At 37.9% G+C, this 19,013-nt stretch overlaps 1 protein-coding gene across 1 annotated transcript in view; it reads right to left on the bottom strand.

The window, feature by feature from the left end:
• Positions 1-1,320: 1,320 nt before the first annotated feature.
• Positions 1,321-19,013, bottom strand: part of cdh16 (cadherin 16, KSP-cadherin) — a 36,648-nt gene continuing 18,955 nt past the window's right edge. Inside the window, 10 exon segments of the mRNA XM_088939161.1 lie at positions 1,321-1,406; positions 2,189-2,305; positions 4,652-4,768; positions 7,428-7,577; positions 9,239-9,372; positions 9,374-9,470; positions 10,711-10,841; positions 12,061-12,302; positions 16,174-16,296; positions 16,681-16,829. Coding sequence (XP_088795287.1) covers positions 1,321-1,406; positions 2,189-2,305; positions 4,652-4,768; positions 7,428-7,577; positions 9,239-9,372; positions 9,374-9,470; positions 10,711-10,841; positions 12,061-12,302; positions 16,174-16,296; positions 16,681-16,829 — 1,346 coding nt within the window.

Below are 19,013 nucleotides of genomic sequence, written 5' to 3'. Positions count from 1 at the left end.
TTCAATTAAAAAAGTAGCAGCTCATTTTATTTTTTAACTAATAACCTAGCAACGCAAAGAGCCACAACAAAACAAATGATTAATGGAAGATCCAACATTTTTAAATACGTCCGAACAAAATGAAGCTGAAGGGTTTTTTAAATAGATTGTAACTAAGTGTTTGAGACAATTGTCGAAATAACCTGTAGAATAATGATGTACAATGATTTTTTTTCCCCAGAACAAATATTTTAATAAAATAACTTAAATATATTTCTCTCTTGATTTTATTTAATGAACCTCATAGTAAGTTATTTTCAAGTTTCTTTTCACCTTCTGTGTACTTTATAATGTGATAATGATAGCAGCAAGGAGTAAGTACTCTACCTTCCCAGCTATGTATTTTGCAGAATGCTATAAGAATACATTAGAGAAAAGAATTATGATGAGTCATGAGTGTTGAAGGTCACAGTCTGATTGATGAAGACATATTAGATGCATCAGGTGTTTCTTATGATTTAAGTTTGATTATAAGTGGTCAGTGATGAGTGTAGATCTCTGACTAGGGGGGGAGTTTTTTTGGAGCTGGGGGTGGCTTCCTTAGGGGGCAGTCATGGTGGCTCAAACACTGGCTATGATTTAGCACAGTGAGTGCACATGAGTCACAGCGACTCCTGAGGGCCCAGCAATTGGCACTGGGTGTGGATTTTTAAGACATGTACCAAGGACAGCTTGGGTGTCTATACAGAGAGAGTGCCACAGACAAAGAGTGTAGAGACAAAACTCAACCGGGATAGAGACGGGTTCAAGAGACAGGGGAAAAGGGATTTTTTACTAGTAAAATTCTGAAAACATTGGGATTTTGTGAGGGAACAGGATTCATATTGTCTCCAAGACAGAGAAACAGGGGGCTACTCTTTCGCTGAACCTCCAAAGTGCAGTAAGAAATTTTTGTGAATTAGTGTGTAAATATACCCAATACAATCCAGAATATGGCAGCAAAGTGACAGTTGTATTTAGTTGAGAAAACATCATTTAAACCCTGAGCAATTATCTTATAACATCTTTTGGGGATATGTAAAAACATATTACTAGGAATTATATTTGTAGTTTAAGAAAAAGTCCATTCCTGAAGCACAAAACCATGACCATTTCTAAGCTAATGGATCTATGTTTGTCTTAAAAGATTATTTTCTTTTCATTATTGAACCATTGCTCCTGAAATCTTTGAGATTTACGGAGATTTACAGCTGTTTTCCTGAAACAGAGGTCCCATTCCTGATGTGGCCCATACTCAGTTGCAGTCTGTATATTGATGATCTGTCCTTCTTTGACATGGTACTAAACAAAGGTTTTTAAATGCACTCTTCCGTGGTTGGTGTTGCTTTCCAAAGACAGCTTTGCAAAGACGATTATTAGAATAACTCCTGAAAGATTATGTATAGTTGGAAAATAATAATGAAAACGATAACATCTCTTTTCTTATAATGAAAGTAATTCTTTTTATTTCAAAGTAGAGTATGAGACTGCTTTACACATTTTTATTAATTGAATTATTGCATTTTCTGCATGTAATGTGCAGGCTTGCAGCTTGCAGCTTTAGAACTACCACTTTAACTAATTTCAGGTTACACATTTGAATGTGCCCCCAAAACACAAATGAAAATGCAGCTAAAATTAGATTTTTTTGCTACCATTGTGTCTGAATAAAATCAATTCTAATCTATAAGGGAAAAGTTGTGAAGAGAGTTGTGATTATTCAGTTTTTAATAATATTCAATTTAAATGTTAATGTAGACAACAATGAAATTAACATACTGTAGGATTTAGTGGACTTAGAAAAAACATACGAAAATTATTTTTGTCTATGCTTATGACATCTAATATCAAGATGCTGTACCCAAACAAACAATGTGGCTAAATGAATTTTGAAAGCCATTTTAAAAATACTCTGGGATAACTGGAAAAAACTGATTAATAGAAGATCTTGTAGTTAATAGGTCTAGGAATATCTGTGAAAATATGTACATATGTGACTTAACCTTTAAATTCATCACTCATCACAGTGACATAAAGAAAGTGTGACAATCTTTACAATAATTATTCTGATGTTCCCCAAAAAGAGCAAAAGCAATTGAACTTTCTTCAAGAGACTCCACATACCACCATGAAAGTGGCAGCTTACTGCAGTCAGTATTCTTACACTTACCTAAAACACCCAGAGTGCCCAGTAAGGTGCCAACAGCAGACTGCACAGTTGGCATTCTTGACAGCTCCTTGACCGCCATCCTGCAGTTCCACCTTACATTACATTGGCATACAGTTACTGTAATCCAGTAAAAGACAAAAATAGAATTGCATTTGAAATTAATTATTGGTAAATGCATAACAGAAGATTTCAAGGTACCCTTGGAGATGTGTATTTTTTTTAATAACAAAAAAAATCTATTTACTGTATTGCCTCGGATCTCATCAGGCATCATTTATTTCAGTAAAGCCCAGGGACAGAATGTGCAGTGTACAGTAGTTTCTCCAACCACTAACATGACTAAGACCTTGGTTTTGGTCATCGGAGAATTTCAGAAAAGACACATCTGGAGCTAAACAACTACTTATATGTTTGAATTATTTTTCAAAATTATTGGTAGACCTGGCAGCAGCTAGATCCAATGAACTCTGCTTAAGGAAAATATTAATATTGTCGGCTGGGTAGAAGAGCGCTTCTTCGCTTCCCACACTGGCTATGTCCCTGACCTCTACAAGAGATACATTGATGACAATTCCGGATCACTCAGATGACATCTTGTACCTCCAGCAACCTTATTTACTGTATCTCTTGCAGTAAATGCCTAGCCATCTACATTGGAGAAACAGGAAGGAGACTTGGAGACTGCTTCGGAGAACACGTTAGGGCTGTGAAGATTAAAGATCTCTCCAAGCCCATTGTTTCTCATTTCACCTCTTACGGCCACGACCACTCTAATCTCTCCGTCTGTGTTCTCAAAGACGGTCTTCTGAACTCATACATCAGAAAGACTACAGAAACCAAAATGATCCTGCAGCTAGGATCACACCTTCCCCCTTCTCTTAATGCTTAATGACTGACTGCTTTTCTTCTAAATTCTCTCTATTCATTGTAGGTTTCATTTCACACCTCCCTACACCTATTCTGACTTCACACCTCTTGATCGGCCACTCTGTCTGTCCCCTGCTCCCGCTTCTCGCTCCTCCCCTCTCCCAGCTTTTGTTCTCCTCTGTCTGTCCCCTGCTCCCGCTTTTGTTCTCTCCTTTGCTTACTGCCTTGTCTTTCTCACACCTGAAGAAGGCTCCACAGCCGAAACGTGTTTTCTTTCTTCTTTTTTTCAGCATGGAATAAACCTATTACTTGTTCCCTTGCAGCCTACACATGCTGACGCAGCTACCCACCTGAACTACTTAATGAAAATATTTTGATTCTAGGCTCGAAACAAACTCAGCAACGTAATATATTCTTCTTAAAACTGCTTTAAAAAGGTATGCAAAAAAAGGGATATATAAAACAAAATTTAATGGACCAAATCAATATTAGGGGAACTCTGATTCTGATAAATGAAATTATTTTACCTTATTAGTGGTCCTAAAGGGATCTGGCACTAAGTTTACCTTAGATGACCAACAGTAAACGTGCAGAACACAGCAGTGTAAGTACATGTTCTCATCAAATGCCCTCTGTGGGGCTGATTAAAGGCCCCAGGGATGGTGAATAATGAGGCAGCATGTTCTCTCAGAGAGTCTCTGCAATATTTGCAATGTGGATCTCACGTTGCTCAGGCAATGGATACGTGATGGAACTAATCAGAGTTTATCCCACTATTGTTTGGAAAAAAAACAAGAATGGCTGGGACACCAAGTGCAGTCACACAGAACACCTCTTAAAGTATACTTAAGTGGCAGGAGATCTCCATCTTCCATCAATTACAGTATGGAAACTCCATAATGAGTTTAAGACACAAAGGTAGCACTTCAAGCAGTACAGAAGTGAAGTAAATTGATTACTTCTTTCAGCAATGATTTAGGACACTTTAGTTTAAATACAATGATGTGGTACAGTGAGGGTTTTGTAAATATGTAATCAATTCAGTTGCTTTTGACAAATCTTGTGCAAACTGGAGGGTTCTGAATATTTCTTTAAATATACCACATACTTAAATCAAGTATATCAGAAAACAGAAGGACTTGACGTTGGAATTTTTGTGTGGGTGTCAATAATAAGTATTAAAATGAATATATTTTGAAAACATGTGCAGTAAACATGCGTGGAGGTCATTTACATTTTCAAACTTCAGTTTTCCAACAACATTTAAAGGCATGCAAACATCTGCTTATAATTCAGGCTAAAAGTGTGCAATGACTTTAATGCTGCAAAGAAATGACATTTCCAGTAGAAATGGAAATTTGGAAATGGAAATGGAAACAGATTAATCTGTTAACCTGCAGTTCTGTATTGGAGTTAACAAGAGAATAATTTCTAATAATTAAACATAAAATCCAACTAAAGTATGTAAATTAGGTGTGGATCTTTATTGAGTGGGATTTTATAAAAACGAACCAGGAAAGACCATATTCTAGAGCAATATTTTACATTACATAAACATTTATTTGATTGCTCCCAAAACAAAATTCTGCAATTTACCTGGAAGGTCGGTGTGAATGTTTTTGGTGGGAATACCACTGTCTGAGATTATAATGGGAACCATGCAGATACCAGGTGCCAAGTAACTGTTTTGCATGGGCAGAGTTGCATGGGTATCTGTAAAAAAAAGAGTACAACATTTTCAATTGGTCCATTACTGTTACACCTACTGTATAACTGATGAAGGGTTAGGTTTGGTAAAACTGGTCATTTTGTAATGTGGTTTGATTTTTCACTTTCAGAAAAATCTTGTTTACTGTTCTGAAGAGAGGAGGGAGTAATGGCAGCCTTACCATGACTGCTGCTGCTCACACATACCGAAGAAGTGGAAAAACACATACTGTACATGATTTATCTCATCTGTGCTGAGTCCTCTGCTGTGCCCGTCTTACTCAGTCTTGTCTTTGACGTGCATGCAGAACACAGGCACATAGTGGATGACTTATCTGACAAGATTCACCCTTATCGTGCCAAGAGCTGTCATTTACCGTATGTATTTTGGACTCAGCTCTCCTTCATTTTCCCATTTACACGAAAGGAGGAGAGGTACAGTATCTATGTAGCTGACATGGACGCCTACAATGGAATGGAGTGGATGTCTGATGAGTTAGCAGTATTTTGTGGTTCAGCAGTATCCTCCTGCTTTGGGTCAAACAGATGTCTTTGATTGTTTTGGCATTAGTTTGTATTTGTATCACTCAGTGGCTGAAATAAAGGATGAAAGAAGTTGTTACTTTGAAAGCTGTAAAATAAAGAATGCACACAGAAGCTTCACCATCCCCATAACTGGATCTGAAGATTTCCAGAGCTTAATTTGAACATATTTTCTCTTATTAATAATACATTCCATTTATATGTGGCATCAAGGTGTTGTGGCAATTAATGTTACTGCTTCATGAGTCCTGGTTTCAATTGTGGACTGGAGTCCCTGTTCTACGTTTTACTGCTTTCTCCTACCTTCCAAAGACATACTGGTTGGGTCATTTAGTTATCCTTAATGTATGCCCTGTGAAGGATTAGCTGCCAGTCCAGGGCATAGGCTTCCACAAACTGTGGTTACCATGACCTGTGTCAGTATGGTTGGCCTGCTTCAGCAGGGGGGTAAAGGGGGGAGGGAGAGTACATCATGTAATTGCCCAAAATGGCCACTAGATGGTGGAGGGAGTCAGGATTTTAGTTCGAGGTTGACAGATCAATCAATGCAGACAGAAATCACAGCTATAATTGCATAGCACACATTCAGAAACACAAAGCAACTCATAGGGATCACGTAGAAGCCTAGCTTTAGAGAGAACTGGCAAAAGGCTGAAATAGCCTTTTTCCTTCCAGTGGTCTGGAACCTGAGCCTCTTTTTTAGTTGGAGAGTTTCAAACGGTGTATCGAGGCCTCCGATAGTGCTAGTTATAAAATTTTAATAGAAGAAATAGTAAGAAGGGCGGGGGTGACATCTGACTTGCAAGTCCAAAAATGTTGCAAGAGGAGACATCAAAATGAAGTGCTGACACAGTTCCAAGCATGCGTGGTAAGAACAAACATGGCTGTTAAAGTAGATGAGATCATGGTTTTGTACATTATTTGAGAAGCCTTCCCCTCAATTTCCATCATCAGGTCAGGCAGGAGGGACGATCCGAAAGATGCAAATGAGTTTATGGACTCTGGTCTATGGCACCTAGCTTCCAGGGATGACTATGGTTCCCCTCACTTATCCATCCAGTAGCGTGTTCAGAAAGACACTGTTATTCACATCAGAAAGGGCAGGAACAAGCACAACCACTGAGCCAAGAAAAATACCAAAGCTTAGGCTTGCAAAATCGCTTCCAGTGCGAGACAGAAACAGAGCCTTCCTCTTCTAAGAAACTCTGTGACAATAGCTGAGGCTATTGTAGATTCAGGAGGTGAACCTGTCTGACGTTGATGTATGCCAAATACATGAAACCCACCCATATGATTCCAAACCCCTTAGTAGGGATCACCTGACTACATAGGGATGTACACTGATGACTTATTGCTCAATCCCAACCCTTACTGATCACCACATAGTCATGTGAGGACAGACGTAGAGTAACTTCTTCCCCATACTGTAGTAATAGACTGATAATTTCCCTCTTTCCTGATTTTATTACTAGATGGAAAAAAGAGAGCCCCACAGGGCAAATATGCCCAACAACATCTACCCTTTACAGTAGGTTGAGCTGCAGACAGGCATGCAGGTCTGCTGTAGGGGTGGAGGAATGTCCAGGCTGCACTTGCCCCACAAAGCCACAGGGGGCAGCAGTGAGTCAGAGTTTTAGTGGCAATTCTGGGCTGGTGGATGAACACCTGGCTCAGGAATGTGAAAGTCTTTCATTCCCTCACGGAATAAATCAGCTGCAAACTGAAACAGCTGGGGAGAAGTGAAAAGGTTACAAGCACTAATTCTTTCATAAAGTCTCAGCAAGAGTTCTACTGTATCTATCATGATAGAATGAGTAGTGAGAAAGAACACGCACAAAATCAGAAGAAATGAGAAGCTACATTAGTATGCATATACCAAACTGAACGCAAGGATTTGAATATAGGGATTGCAAGTAGATTCTTTACCTTTTCCTATGGAAATTTCTCATACCAGGATTCAGAGGTTGTTTGATAATGGATTAATGAAAGCATTTATAAAAAACTTCCACAAGCGTTTTACAAATAGGAAGGAGTCTGCGGTACAGTACCCACCAGCAGCCCCACTATCTCAGGAGTTGAAGAGCCAAATTGCTATGTTATTGAATTGAGTGGAAACTCCCACCTAGGGGGAACAGCCACAGCAATCTCTGAATCACCCAGTCATGGATGCTGTCAGTGAAGAACGTGCCTCTCCTTCCATCATAGCTCACACTCCAGTAAGGGGCTGTGGGACCTGTAATGGGACTGGAATATTCTGTGTCAATGATGTGGACTGTGGGTTCATTGCAAAAACCAAGCCAAGACCAAAAAAAAAACCCACACACAATTGGTGATTTCATATCTAGTGAGAAAAAAAAAAACTAGATTTCTTTTTAATGTGTTTGAATAGGATGACGTTAAAGAGAGATATTGAAAAGATGGTGGAAAGAGGAAAGGGGGCAGATTACAGCAGTGCATTTCTGATGTCATATCATAATTCATCAAGATCAAGAAAGCAAAACATGAGATGTTTTGGGCCTGCTGATGGTGCTTTTGGGAAGAGCGCATCAAAAAGAGATTGGTTTCACTTAATCAGAGAGCTGTAATTTGTGCATCTGTAGGGGTACGTTCTCTCCGGAATACACTGAGTGAAAAAAGCTGATGCAATTTATGGAGCTGACATCAGTGACTGCGTCAGACAGCGCTTTACTGACACACATCTGAACTCTGGGTTATCACCACAGCTCCACAATGGAGCCCAGCTGCTGAAGATAGCTGTAAGGTGTCTTTCGGAACTATAATTAAATGGCAAGTCACAGCGTGGAGGAGCACAACTGAGAATCTCATTTACGGTTTACAGCTGAAGGCCCGGATCTGTCGTCATTGGAATTAAAAAGGAAAATATAATCACCTTTGGGTGCGAGAAAGGTTTTTTTTTACCGTTTCCTTGAGAGAAGAAAGAGCACGAAGAGAAAATCAGTACCAACTAGATCAATAGTGACACACTGTCCCAGCACGGAAGTCAGCACATTCAGTCACAGTACTAGAACATAGACACTTAAGAATATTTGTGCTTTTCGTGTTATTTGTGAGGCACAAGGTTATGAGGGGTGGGCAGGGGTTGTAAGCAAGGTCCATATTTTTTGGCAGTGGTCTTTCAAAATAGTAAACATCATCTCAATGTAGATCTGCAAATGGCCTGTTTACGCTTAACGTTTAGCTGAAGAGGCTCAATAAAATATTTCGCTTTGCAGGATTATTCTGCTGTTGTGACAAACTCTTCTCTGGATACATTGTTTCTATGTCTTTTACACACAAGATTTCTGGTTCATTAGTAATTACAATTAGTAACTACTGACCACAATCTGCAATCAGAAAAGATTTGCATCAATGTTCTCAGCGTTCATGTTATTTTCTTTGGTAAATCACAAAGTCTGAACCAAACAGAAGAAGAAAACTGAAAAAACAAGCTGCACGACAGACATATTAAACAAATATTCCCTTCTTTACAAAATATTAAACATCAGAATAATCCATCCATCCATCTAGTCACTTCATCCAATTCAGGGTCATGGGGGAGCTGGAGCCTGTCCTAGCAAGCAGTGAGTACAAGGGGTGACACGGACACAGACACACACGCACACCAGTGCCAGCCTTTCCTAGAAGCTAATTAACCTACCAGTATACTGTGTCTTTGGACACTGGGAAGAAACCTGAGCACCCAGAGGAAACCCATGTGAATGCAGGGAGAACATAACAACTCCTTGCAATAGCACCCCAGAACTGAGGCAGCAATGTTAACCACTGCACCACTGTGCCACCCGATCCCTAGTGATAAACACCTCAAATCATGTAAAAATCAAAATTGGATGTACAGTTGAAAATGTTGCATTATACCAGTCACATTAGTATGTTCTATCTCTTGATATATTAGTCTGTGTGTCACAGACCTACCATAGACGGGATCCAGTCTCCAGTACTGATGCACAATGGTGTCCTTTATGAGGGAGAACTGTAGAGCCCCACCATGCTGGGTCCCATCACTGTCTGTTGCTGCAATTACAAGAGCCTGGGTCTCATTTTTGGGAGTACTTCCAGGAGTAATCCCCCACCAAGACCGGGATGTTGTCATTCACATCCTGGATGAGTACTGTCACTGCAGCAATGGCAAACAGGGAGGAGTTTTCTGGAATTGGAACTGGAAAAAACCATACTGTCATTTAGAAGTGCAAAAATGAGGATGCAGAATAACTTTTAATAAAGTGTAGAGGTCATTCCTTCTAGTACAGCAGTTATTCTAATTCAGTTTTTTCTAATTCACTTTCTTCTGAGATATATAGCTATTAGCACGGTACTGTATGTTTATGCTTACATGCATAAACACTGTCACATTAGTCACAAGTACTGTAATATGTCTAAGATTAACACTCAATTACTCATTACTTCTGATGGTTCTTTGAGGAGAACATGGAAGGTCATGGCACTATGCTGAGACAGCAGCCTTTTTAAATTCACAAACTTATTGTTTTCAAATGCATAAACTTTAACATTTAAACTACAAAATTGACCATTAATGTGTACTAATTAAAGCTTGAAAAGCATGTCGATAGTTTGCTTTCATGATCTGTGCTATTTGCCTCTCATTTCATATAGATTTTGTGCATTTCTCTAATCTGTGCCACCAGGGCAGGTGTGGGCTGGTCTGAAAGCTTGTTTTCTTTAGCCCTTGTCCCTGGCCAGATTTCATCGTAGACAGGGGAGAGTGAGTCACAGGGCAGTGACCTTCAGCTGGCGTAATGGACTGGTACGAGACTGGGATCGATTTATCACTGGACGTGAGCACCAATGATAACAAGCACTCACAAGAAGCACAGATCATCTTAGGGAAGTAGCAATTACATTCAGCCAGGCTTTCTTTGTCAGTCAGAGCTGGTGTTTGTGTGGGATGGCTAGAATTCTGTTGCCATCGTCGCACTGACTCACAGTTCCCTGCAAAAGCTAGGTACTTTTGTCAATGGGTAGGTATGGGTTTGCATACGGAATGAGAATTCCTGTAATCTCTGACTTACACAGCCACAGCAGTCATCAGCATGCTGCATTCTACAACTGTCCTGAATGTCCTCACTCATTCGGTAAGCAACCAGCACTTGCAATACCAACATTCATAATGCAGCCAGATGGTGGGTAAAATATGGGAAGATTTATCTAAAGCACATTATGATAGTCAAATGTTTTGCTGGTCAGATGAATTAATCCACGTTAGCAGGGAGCCTGCTTCTTCTAGAGTGACAAAAAGTTATACTGCCACCCGGTTGCACTTTCGTGAAAGTCTGTTTCATAAACATTGACAAGACCCAACATTTCCAGACTTCCAGGATGTGTCATCACATCACAACACTATACCATGTTGCTTAAGGATGTCTTACCGCCGTCTTCTTCTACAGCTTCCACAGTATAGGTGCTGTCTACCTCTTTGTCTAAAACATGGAGTCCTCTTATCTCCCCAGAATCTTTATTGATGGTAAAATACTTCTTACTGTCTCCTTTCAGGAAATAGCTGAAAAACACAGTGTAATGTTTAGAAGTAATCTAAGAAGCAAAAAGGGGGCAAACCATGACAAAATCATGACGATTTCTAAAGAAAGAAAAAGATTTCAGTCACAGAATTATTATTGTTGTTATTTTACTGAACATTACTCTCCATGTTTTTTCTAGAGTTCTGTAACATTCATTCATACCTTTTCATTAAGTTAATAGTCACAAGATAGTCCTCTTCTTTTGGTCTTTTCACTAGTTGCAAAGTTTTCCTGTTGTGAATAATTCTTCTTTTTACATGAAATACACACATACTGTATGCTGTTCACCCAGAAGGCATTAAATTTTTCTAAGAAATGTAACAGCATATCACAACAAAGACACTCAATCATAACATTTTGTGTGCTGAATAATATTTGCTAATATAGATATTATACATTATATATAAATGTTTCTGACAGTAATATTTTATTTAATGTTCACAAAATCTGTATAGTTTCTTTCATGCATTTAAGTATGTAATTAGTCATCTTTAGAATTACATTTTAAGTCTGACAGGTTGATCTACTATGAAGATGCCTCATGCTTGCATCTTAAAGATTACTACATCCTTTATTCCAATAATATATTTTCTTATGTTCATGTTGTCTTTCGATACTGGTGATTAACTGTTCACGAGCAGCTTTTCAGCTTGGACTACAGGATTATACAAAGACACATGGAATTAAAATATGATGATGTGAACAGTAACAATTTTTGCATCCTTGAAATTACATGCTAATGAAGGAAATACAGCTTCTGTTCCTCGGATATGCAGTATGTTAAATGAGGGAAGGGTCATACTGATGTTTCATATGTAACAGACTATGATTTTTTTTATTAAGAAAGAGGAGGCTCATTTTTATTGCATTTAATCAATGCATACAAGTCTGTGATAACTATTAGATTTTCATTTTGACTTATTCACTTTACCTTGTAAAATTACAATCTCACAAGGAAAAAGGACACTTATTGTTACAAAGAGAAAAATGTATTTCGTGTCAATTTTATTTTGAAAAACAGTATTTGTGGTTTTTGCCTGTGCAGCCAGATTGCATATGAAATATATATATGAAATATGTGCAGATTCATAGCAATCAATATATAAGGAATATTTAATGCAAAAAAAAACATTTCCACGTGTGTACAAGAGTGTATAGTGGAATAATGGGAATGGGAATGCTTTTTTTCCAAAGTAGCACGTATTTACCGAATATTTGTATGTGCTGTCTGGATCGGATCCCTCCACGGTGAAAAGGATGCAACTTGGCTGTTCCTCCTCCTTCACTGTCACTACATAGCTGCTCTGGGACAGGATGGGAGCCTCATTCACATTCCCCACTCTGACAGACACTGTGGCTGTGGATTCCGCACCAGAAAGGGCTGCTGTATTCTGGGCGCGGAGCACCAGGGTGTATTCCTGCACAAGTTCAAAGTCCCGCTCCTGCAAGGATGTAACAGAAGACAACACATGCTGGTCACTCTTCAGGGTTCAGTCCCACACTGAAGCAAAGGTCACAAGGCCTATTCAATTTGTACAAATGCGTATTTGTAATGAGGACTTAAGAGCTTTTTTCAGCGGCCGTGCTGCAGATAACATCTTCAGAAGATGGGGAGACAATCATGAAAGCAACAGACTACATCTCTACAAGAAAACAGTCCAGGGATCAGTATAAAATTATCAGCAAGCACAAGGATGACAGGCAGTGTTTCAGGTGGCTCATATCCTGAAGGCATATCTAGTGGTTATAAAACGTTTCAAGCTTGAAAAGATTAAGGAGTATAAAAAATGAATTCAGCTTTCAGTGTTTATATAAAGAATGAAATGGCAGTAATAAATTATCCTCGATGTGTCTGCACTCAGCTGTGCTGGGAAGCAATGTACTGTGGTCCTGTAAACAACAGTGCTTACATGTCACTTAACAGGACACTCAGGTCAGAGACGGCACTATATAAACCTCAACCGTCTTTGCCTTTTCTTGTGGAGGTTCTCCATAGCCATTTAATGGTCATCATTTTTAATTTGAAAAAATCAATTTAAAATTCAAATGCACTGGTTGAAATTGTTCTTCACCAAGGCCATTCCCAAAGGCCAATTAGAATTGCACACAGTGATGGAAAATTCATTTTGGATACATAAAAACCACCAAGTTTATTTTGCCTTGTCAATGTAAGTATAATGATTTAGGTGCCAGCATATGTCATTCTTTCTGTAATGAATTCAGCAAAGGATAAGCCACTAAAATAGAAAATCCTTTCTTTAAAGAAACAAATAGTCCATTAGTGTTGATTAGTGTGACAAATACAGCCTCAGTTCATTATTTTTAAATATAAGTATAGTTGTTTTGCTGACAAGTGAGAAATTACTACATCTCTCTCTCTTAATACTATTAGGATAGAATACTTACAGGTATTTTAATTCTGCAGGGATACACTCTGTTTTACGTTTCTGTGTTAATGGAAACATTTTCTGTTTTGTACTTCAAAATATATAATGTTAGGAATTACTATAATATTAGCTATGTGTATGTTCATTAGCTCTGCACAGGTGACCATGTTACAATACGATGTGTTCAAACAGTCTCTTGACTGTGTAATGAAATAGCCCTGAATTACTTAGTTATCACAGAGGAGTGTAAATTTCCCATATTTATTTTCATTTAATTATTTTTTCTGTCTTTTTGTCATCCTTGAACGTTTGTTTTTGAGTGAAATTTCTTCATGTACCTCATGAAGAAGATCCAAATGTACAAAATGTCCTGCCTTCTGAACTGTTTCGCGCTGTATTTCTGATGAGATCAAAGCTTTAGCAAAAGCTCATCATGTAATCTTCACTTTCATCACAATGAAATTGAATCATTTCAGCACACCTGCTGTGCACTGCCAGATCTCAAGCTGTGTCAAAAACTAGTATAGCTCTAAGGACACAATCCCAACAGCACTAGAAAAAACCTTTGGTGACTGAGTGCACAATTGTGCTCATTAATCCACTTCAGGTAGTTAATGTTTGATTCGTTTATGTTTTTTTCTTTAGGTCTTTAGAACAGCAAAAGAACCATTAAGGATGAAGTGAAATGGACAACTGGAAACTTTTACAAGATGAAAGGCACCTTTAAACAAAAAATTATCATTTTCAAGGAAAAAGTAAAACATCTGGGATGCTAAAAAGAAACCTCTAGAGTCTAGACAATGAGAGAGAAATATCGGATATGCTAAAGAAGTATTTCAGTCAGATGCTGGCTTAGGAAGAAATCAATGACATACCTTGGCCATAAAGAAGGAGAATTAAGAAAGAAGTTCTTTATTAAAGAGTATTAGCATAGACGTGTTTTGGGCACTAGAAGGACTTAATACATTTTCAATGCCCAGTGGTATCTCACCAACTCTACTCAAAGAAACAAGAGATGCTATTCAGTAGCCACAGATGCAACACTTCCAACAGTCACTCATGGCAGGGGTAGTACCCAGGGTCTGGAGAATTGCTAATGCAGTGCCCATCCATACGAAGGGTGACAAAACTGACCCACCATACACCAATATGTTTGACTTCATTATGCAACATGAAGCTCATTAGAGCATTAGAGCAGCCATGTGCTTTTATCTATTGACTCTGGGGGAGAGGTTTAATTCATTTGTTAATTCTGTTTAAGTGCACGTTTCCTTGATCCGTCATGTGTTTAGTACTAATCCACATTTCAAGGAGAGTTCCCTACCAAATAAGTAATGAAATGTAAGAGAAGGTTACCTGGTACTGGGAGAGAATATTGTACTTTACAAAAACAAGTTGTTTTTCAGTTTGGCACATTGGGAACGCTCCATCTCGACCAGATTCATTAACAGTTAAACATTGTACAAATAAGTAACTGCTATATTCCTAAATCCCTTTTTACTTCTTTTCAATAAATACTAGTCTCTATTCCTTTCTTGTGGTATTCGCGTTATATCATGATGTTTGTCTCAGATTCAGAGGTTTTGGCATTTCCGGTTACTTGGCCAAGCTAATGGAGTTTAAATCATTCACATGGACATCAAGCAGAGTGTCACACGAGTTTTCAGGACCTGTAAATCTGTCACCGTTTGCTTCCAGTGTGGCTAAATAATGTCCTCAACAACTTCCAACTTTCTCAGCTTAGTTGGCAAAGTTAATTAACAATGATCTAATGTGACTAAAACTCTTCCATTTTCCATTGGGACCAATGCAAAACCACAACATCTAAAGCCGGAAAATGCTACAATTCTTTTTTCAAAGGCAAAAGCTTGGGAATAGCAGGATTGTGGGCTTCATTCACAAAATGATGCAATTGTGATGTGTAAGCCTTTATTAGTCTTTTTGTACCCTTTCATATTATTTATTCTCATGACATTTGAATTCTTTAACACCTTCTAAGAGTGTAAAATGTTACCACATACTGTATGAGCCATCCAAAGAATATATCTCCTTTTAGTGCAGAATTTGAACATGTATAAATTAAATAATTCACATTGATTTTCCACTATGTAGGTGATTTTGTACATACTACATCATATTAAGTCAATTGAAGTGTCACCAAGGTATTAGGTGGGGAGCAGAATCTGTTGGCAGAAGTACTGCAATTAAATCACAGGAAAAGGCCAACCAGGACAACCTCAAGTTGGGGAGGACTTATTTAGCCTAGTGTTTTAAATTTGGTGTTTCAAGAATTCAAAACCTATTTTTACAACATTAGTTATTTTAAGAAAGTTTTAGTTGGGTTGTTTGAAAATTGTATTACTCCTCAAAACACTTAATCTTTCATATATGCACACACTGAGATGTATACACATATATATTGTGAGATAATGAGGATTAGTTTGCTCTTTAAACATGTCATTATTTCAATCTTTATGTACATAAATATTATAGCACCAGGTTTCCATAACTTGCTTCTTTGGTGAATAAATTGTAATTTTCATCATAAAGTTATTCTTTAGTCCATTAAAATAAATGGTGCTCAAACACTTCTGGCTATAGGTTATTTTAACTATTCCCGTTCTTATTTGAACCACTTTATAATTGAACATCAAAGAAGAAGAAGCACATGGAGACATTTCAGTCTAAATAGTGTGACGCTGGTGCCACATATATTTCATTTTATGAACAGAATAAAAAATAATTTCAAACTGAAATTGACCTAAATACGTGCATATGTGATTCAAGCCATTCATACAATTGTACAGTATGAAGACATTGTATTAAGAAAGGATAGTCAAGTTAATAAAATAGAAATGGTTACTTTAATATTTCTTTTTCAGTGGTATAAATAAAGTAGCTTTATTTTATGCATTCAAAATCATACAGTACCTTCTGCAGCATGAACCACGAACCAGCTGTCTGTCCCTGGTTTATCTCGATCTGAAACCACAACTGTCCTTATCTGGACGTCCACTTTGGTGTCTTCAGGAATAAGGAATGGGCCATACTGCAGCAAAAAAGCAAGCTTTACATATACTGTATGAAACACACAATAAATGTAGAACAAATCATATTCTGGTGAGCCATAAAAAGAGCCTATTACTCTCACATCATTCAAATCACAGCCTGGACCGAAATCTTATGTAAAACGCTACCACAAGGACAACTTTCTTTTTTATCTCAGTTTAGTGTTTTTTATTTGATCTTTTGCATCTTTCACACATGTGGATTCTGCAAATGGGATTTAGGAGTTAATTGTGATAGTTCAGTCTGTGCCAGTAAACTCAAAGAGTAAGATCAGTCAGTTTTTTTCTCCGCAAGATCACTGTTTTCCTATGTGCGGTATCCATTGCTGCCTGCACACCTGCTTTCCTGACCTTCACCCTTGTACCCTGTATCTATCTACTTGAGGCTGTTTAATCTGGTACTTACAGTCGTTAGCCTCTAAAACTACATTCCCTCTGATCTCCTGCGCAAAAGGACCTACATTTCGAGAGGTGTCGCCACTCACCCGACAGCTGGCTCCTGCACCAGTTTCATCTGTTAGTGGAGTTAGCTGGAGAATGAAGTGTCACAGGCGTGTGGACCATTTTAGCCCCTTCTTGAAGGACTTGTGTTGTTCACATGATACATTACTTAACCGTTCGTGTGGTTTATGTGAGCTTTAAGGAAATGCTCTATTTTAGAAAGAAAATTAATTTAAAACAAGGCATGTGCATTTTATTCTTGACCTGGGGTTTAAAATTGTGATGATACCCTTTATTTAGACACCTCATATCACGGTGGAAGCATCTCCAGGCACTGTTCTGTACATAGATAATGTATTTGAAATAGAAAGAAATAAACTAAACATAAAAAATATAAACAAATCAAATTACCTGCAATGCAGCTGCCAAAAGCAACAGAATCAATAAAAGCAAAAGAACAAAGTGAACATTTAATTCAGTTATAAAACTATAAAAGGTAAAGTTAAACATTTTAACGTCTTTAAACATTTGTGTTGAGGATGCAACTAATTGCAGCATGACAACAACTTTCACAGTCCTGCCACAAAACACAAACATCTTATTCACAAAACACACACAGCATCTTATTCTCTTTTGAGCTTCATTATTTGAACTGTCCACTGACCTCAGTTCTACTCATGCAGGCTTGTGTGCATTTAACATCTCAGTTAAACAGCCAGGGATCCAATTGGTAGAGCTTATTAAAATCATCTGTAGGTTTCAATCCTGTAACCTACTGGAATCTAATTCAGTAGAGTGATTTGAGCCCCTTTTTTAAAATTTGTCAGAGCCCTAACAACCTCATTCTGCACAAGCTATAGACAAGAGAGAACTTCAAACAAGGACAAAAATAATCCTTTTAACAATATTTCTCAAACAATAAAAGAGCAGATCAATAATTTGTTTAATAAAAGGCTGAAGTCAGAATAAGAATTAACTCCAAACTGTGTCATACTGAATTTCACATTAGAAGTCAGGTTTCCCAAATCTATTTTAGCTGGCTCAATCTGTTTCTATTTTGATCTAAGTGCAGCATGTTTGAACATTTATCTTTTAATACCAGCAAGACACTCAAACCTGATACTGAACTGAATTTTGATGTCACTTTTTAAACACAGATATACAGTAGAGTCATCATTAGCATAACAATGACAGTTCACCCCATTTTTTGAATAATCTCACCTAATGATAACATCCATCCACTATTCATTTTCTAACCACTTCTTCTAAATCAGAGCTGTGGGAATAAGTAACAGGCACAAGGCAGGATACACCCTGGACAGGAAGCCAGTCCATCAAAGGGAAGACAGACAAAAGCACAGACACACACTTGCACCATGGCCAGTTTTCTCAGAAGCCAATTAACTTACTAGTATGTCTGGACTATGGAAAGAAACCAATGCAAACATGGGAAGAACATACAAAATCCACTCCATAATGCTTTAAATCTGAAATTAAACCCAGAGGCCCAGCACTGCATGGCAGAAATGCTAACCATTGTGCTGCCCTAATGGTACCATGTATAAGGAAAATAACATAGCACCCAGAACAGACCCCTGAGGGACACCACATATAATACTAGCCAGTCTTGATACATATTACCCCTAGGAAGTAATAAACATAGTGCTTTTTAACCCAAAGGATTTTAGACCATTAGTACAATTAGACTTTATCCAGTCTAAAATAGTGCCAGATAGATTAATTTAATTTTAAATTTCAAACAGAAGGACTCCAAAAAGACTAACATTGATATAGCGTTTGAATCTGAGCACACATGTAAATTATTTGCTATATTGAAATGTGCAGTCTCTGAATGATGATTAGCTGAATGATGAAAACCCTGACCAGGAGTTCTCCAAGAAAGAATGCCTGTCTAGTTTAACTTTCAGATTGTATTTGAGGAGGGTGCACACCCAGAGGTGCTGTACTTGCAAAAACATAGCCCTTATGTTCTCCCAGAATGATTTACTATAAATCAGCTTCCAGTTTGATTCCATCTTTTTAAAGCCCCTTTTGGAACCTCTTTGGAACGACTTTAAAGCTGTTTTAACCAAACCAAAGATAAAGTATTTCAGTTTATTCACAGTACTTTGAAACTTGCAATTGTTATGCATTAGTTAAGTAGTGTGAGTAAGATTAGCGAACGTGCTGTCTTTAATTACCTTTGCATTCTTCCTGCTTTGAAACCTGTGCTGCCTGACTGTCTCATCCCCCACTT

This window comes from Atractosteus spatula, chromosome 21 (assembly GCF_055471065.1).
Source record: "Atractosteus spatula isolate fAtrSpa1 chromosome 21, fAtrSpa1.hap1, whole genome shotgun sequence".
In the NCBI taxonomy this organism is placed as follows: Eukaryota; Metazoa; Chordata; class Actinopteri; order Semionotiformes; family Lepisosteidae; genus Atractosteus; species Atractosteus spatula.
The sequence above is the reverse complement of the archived record's forward strand: the minus strand, read 5'-3'. Positions and strand labels throughout refer to the sequence as shown.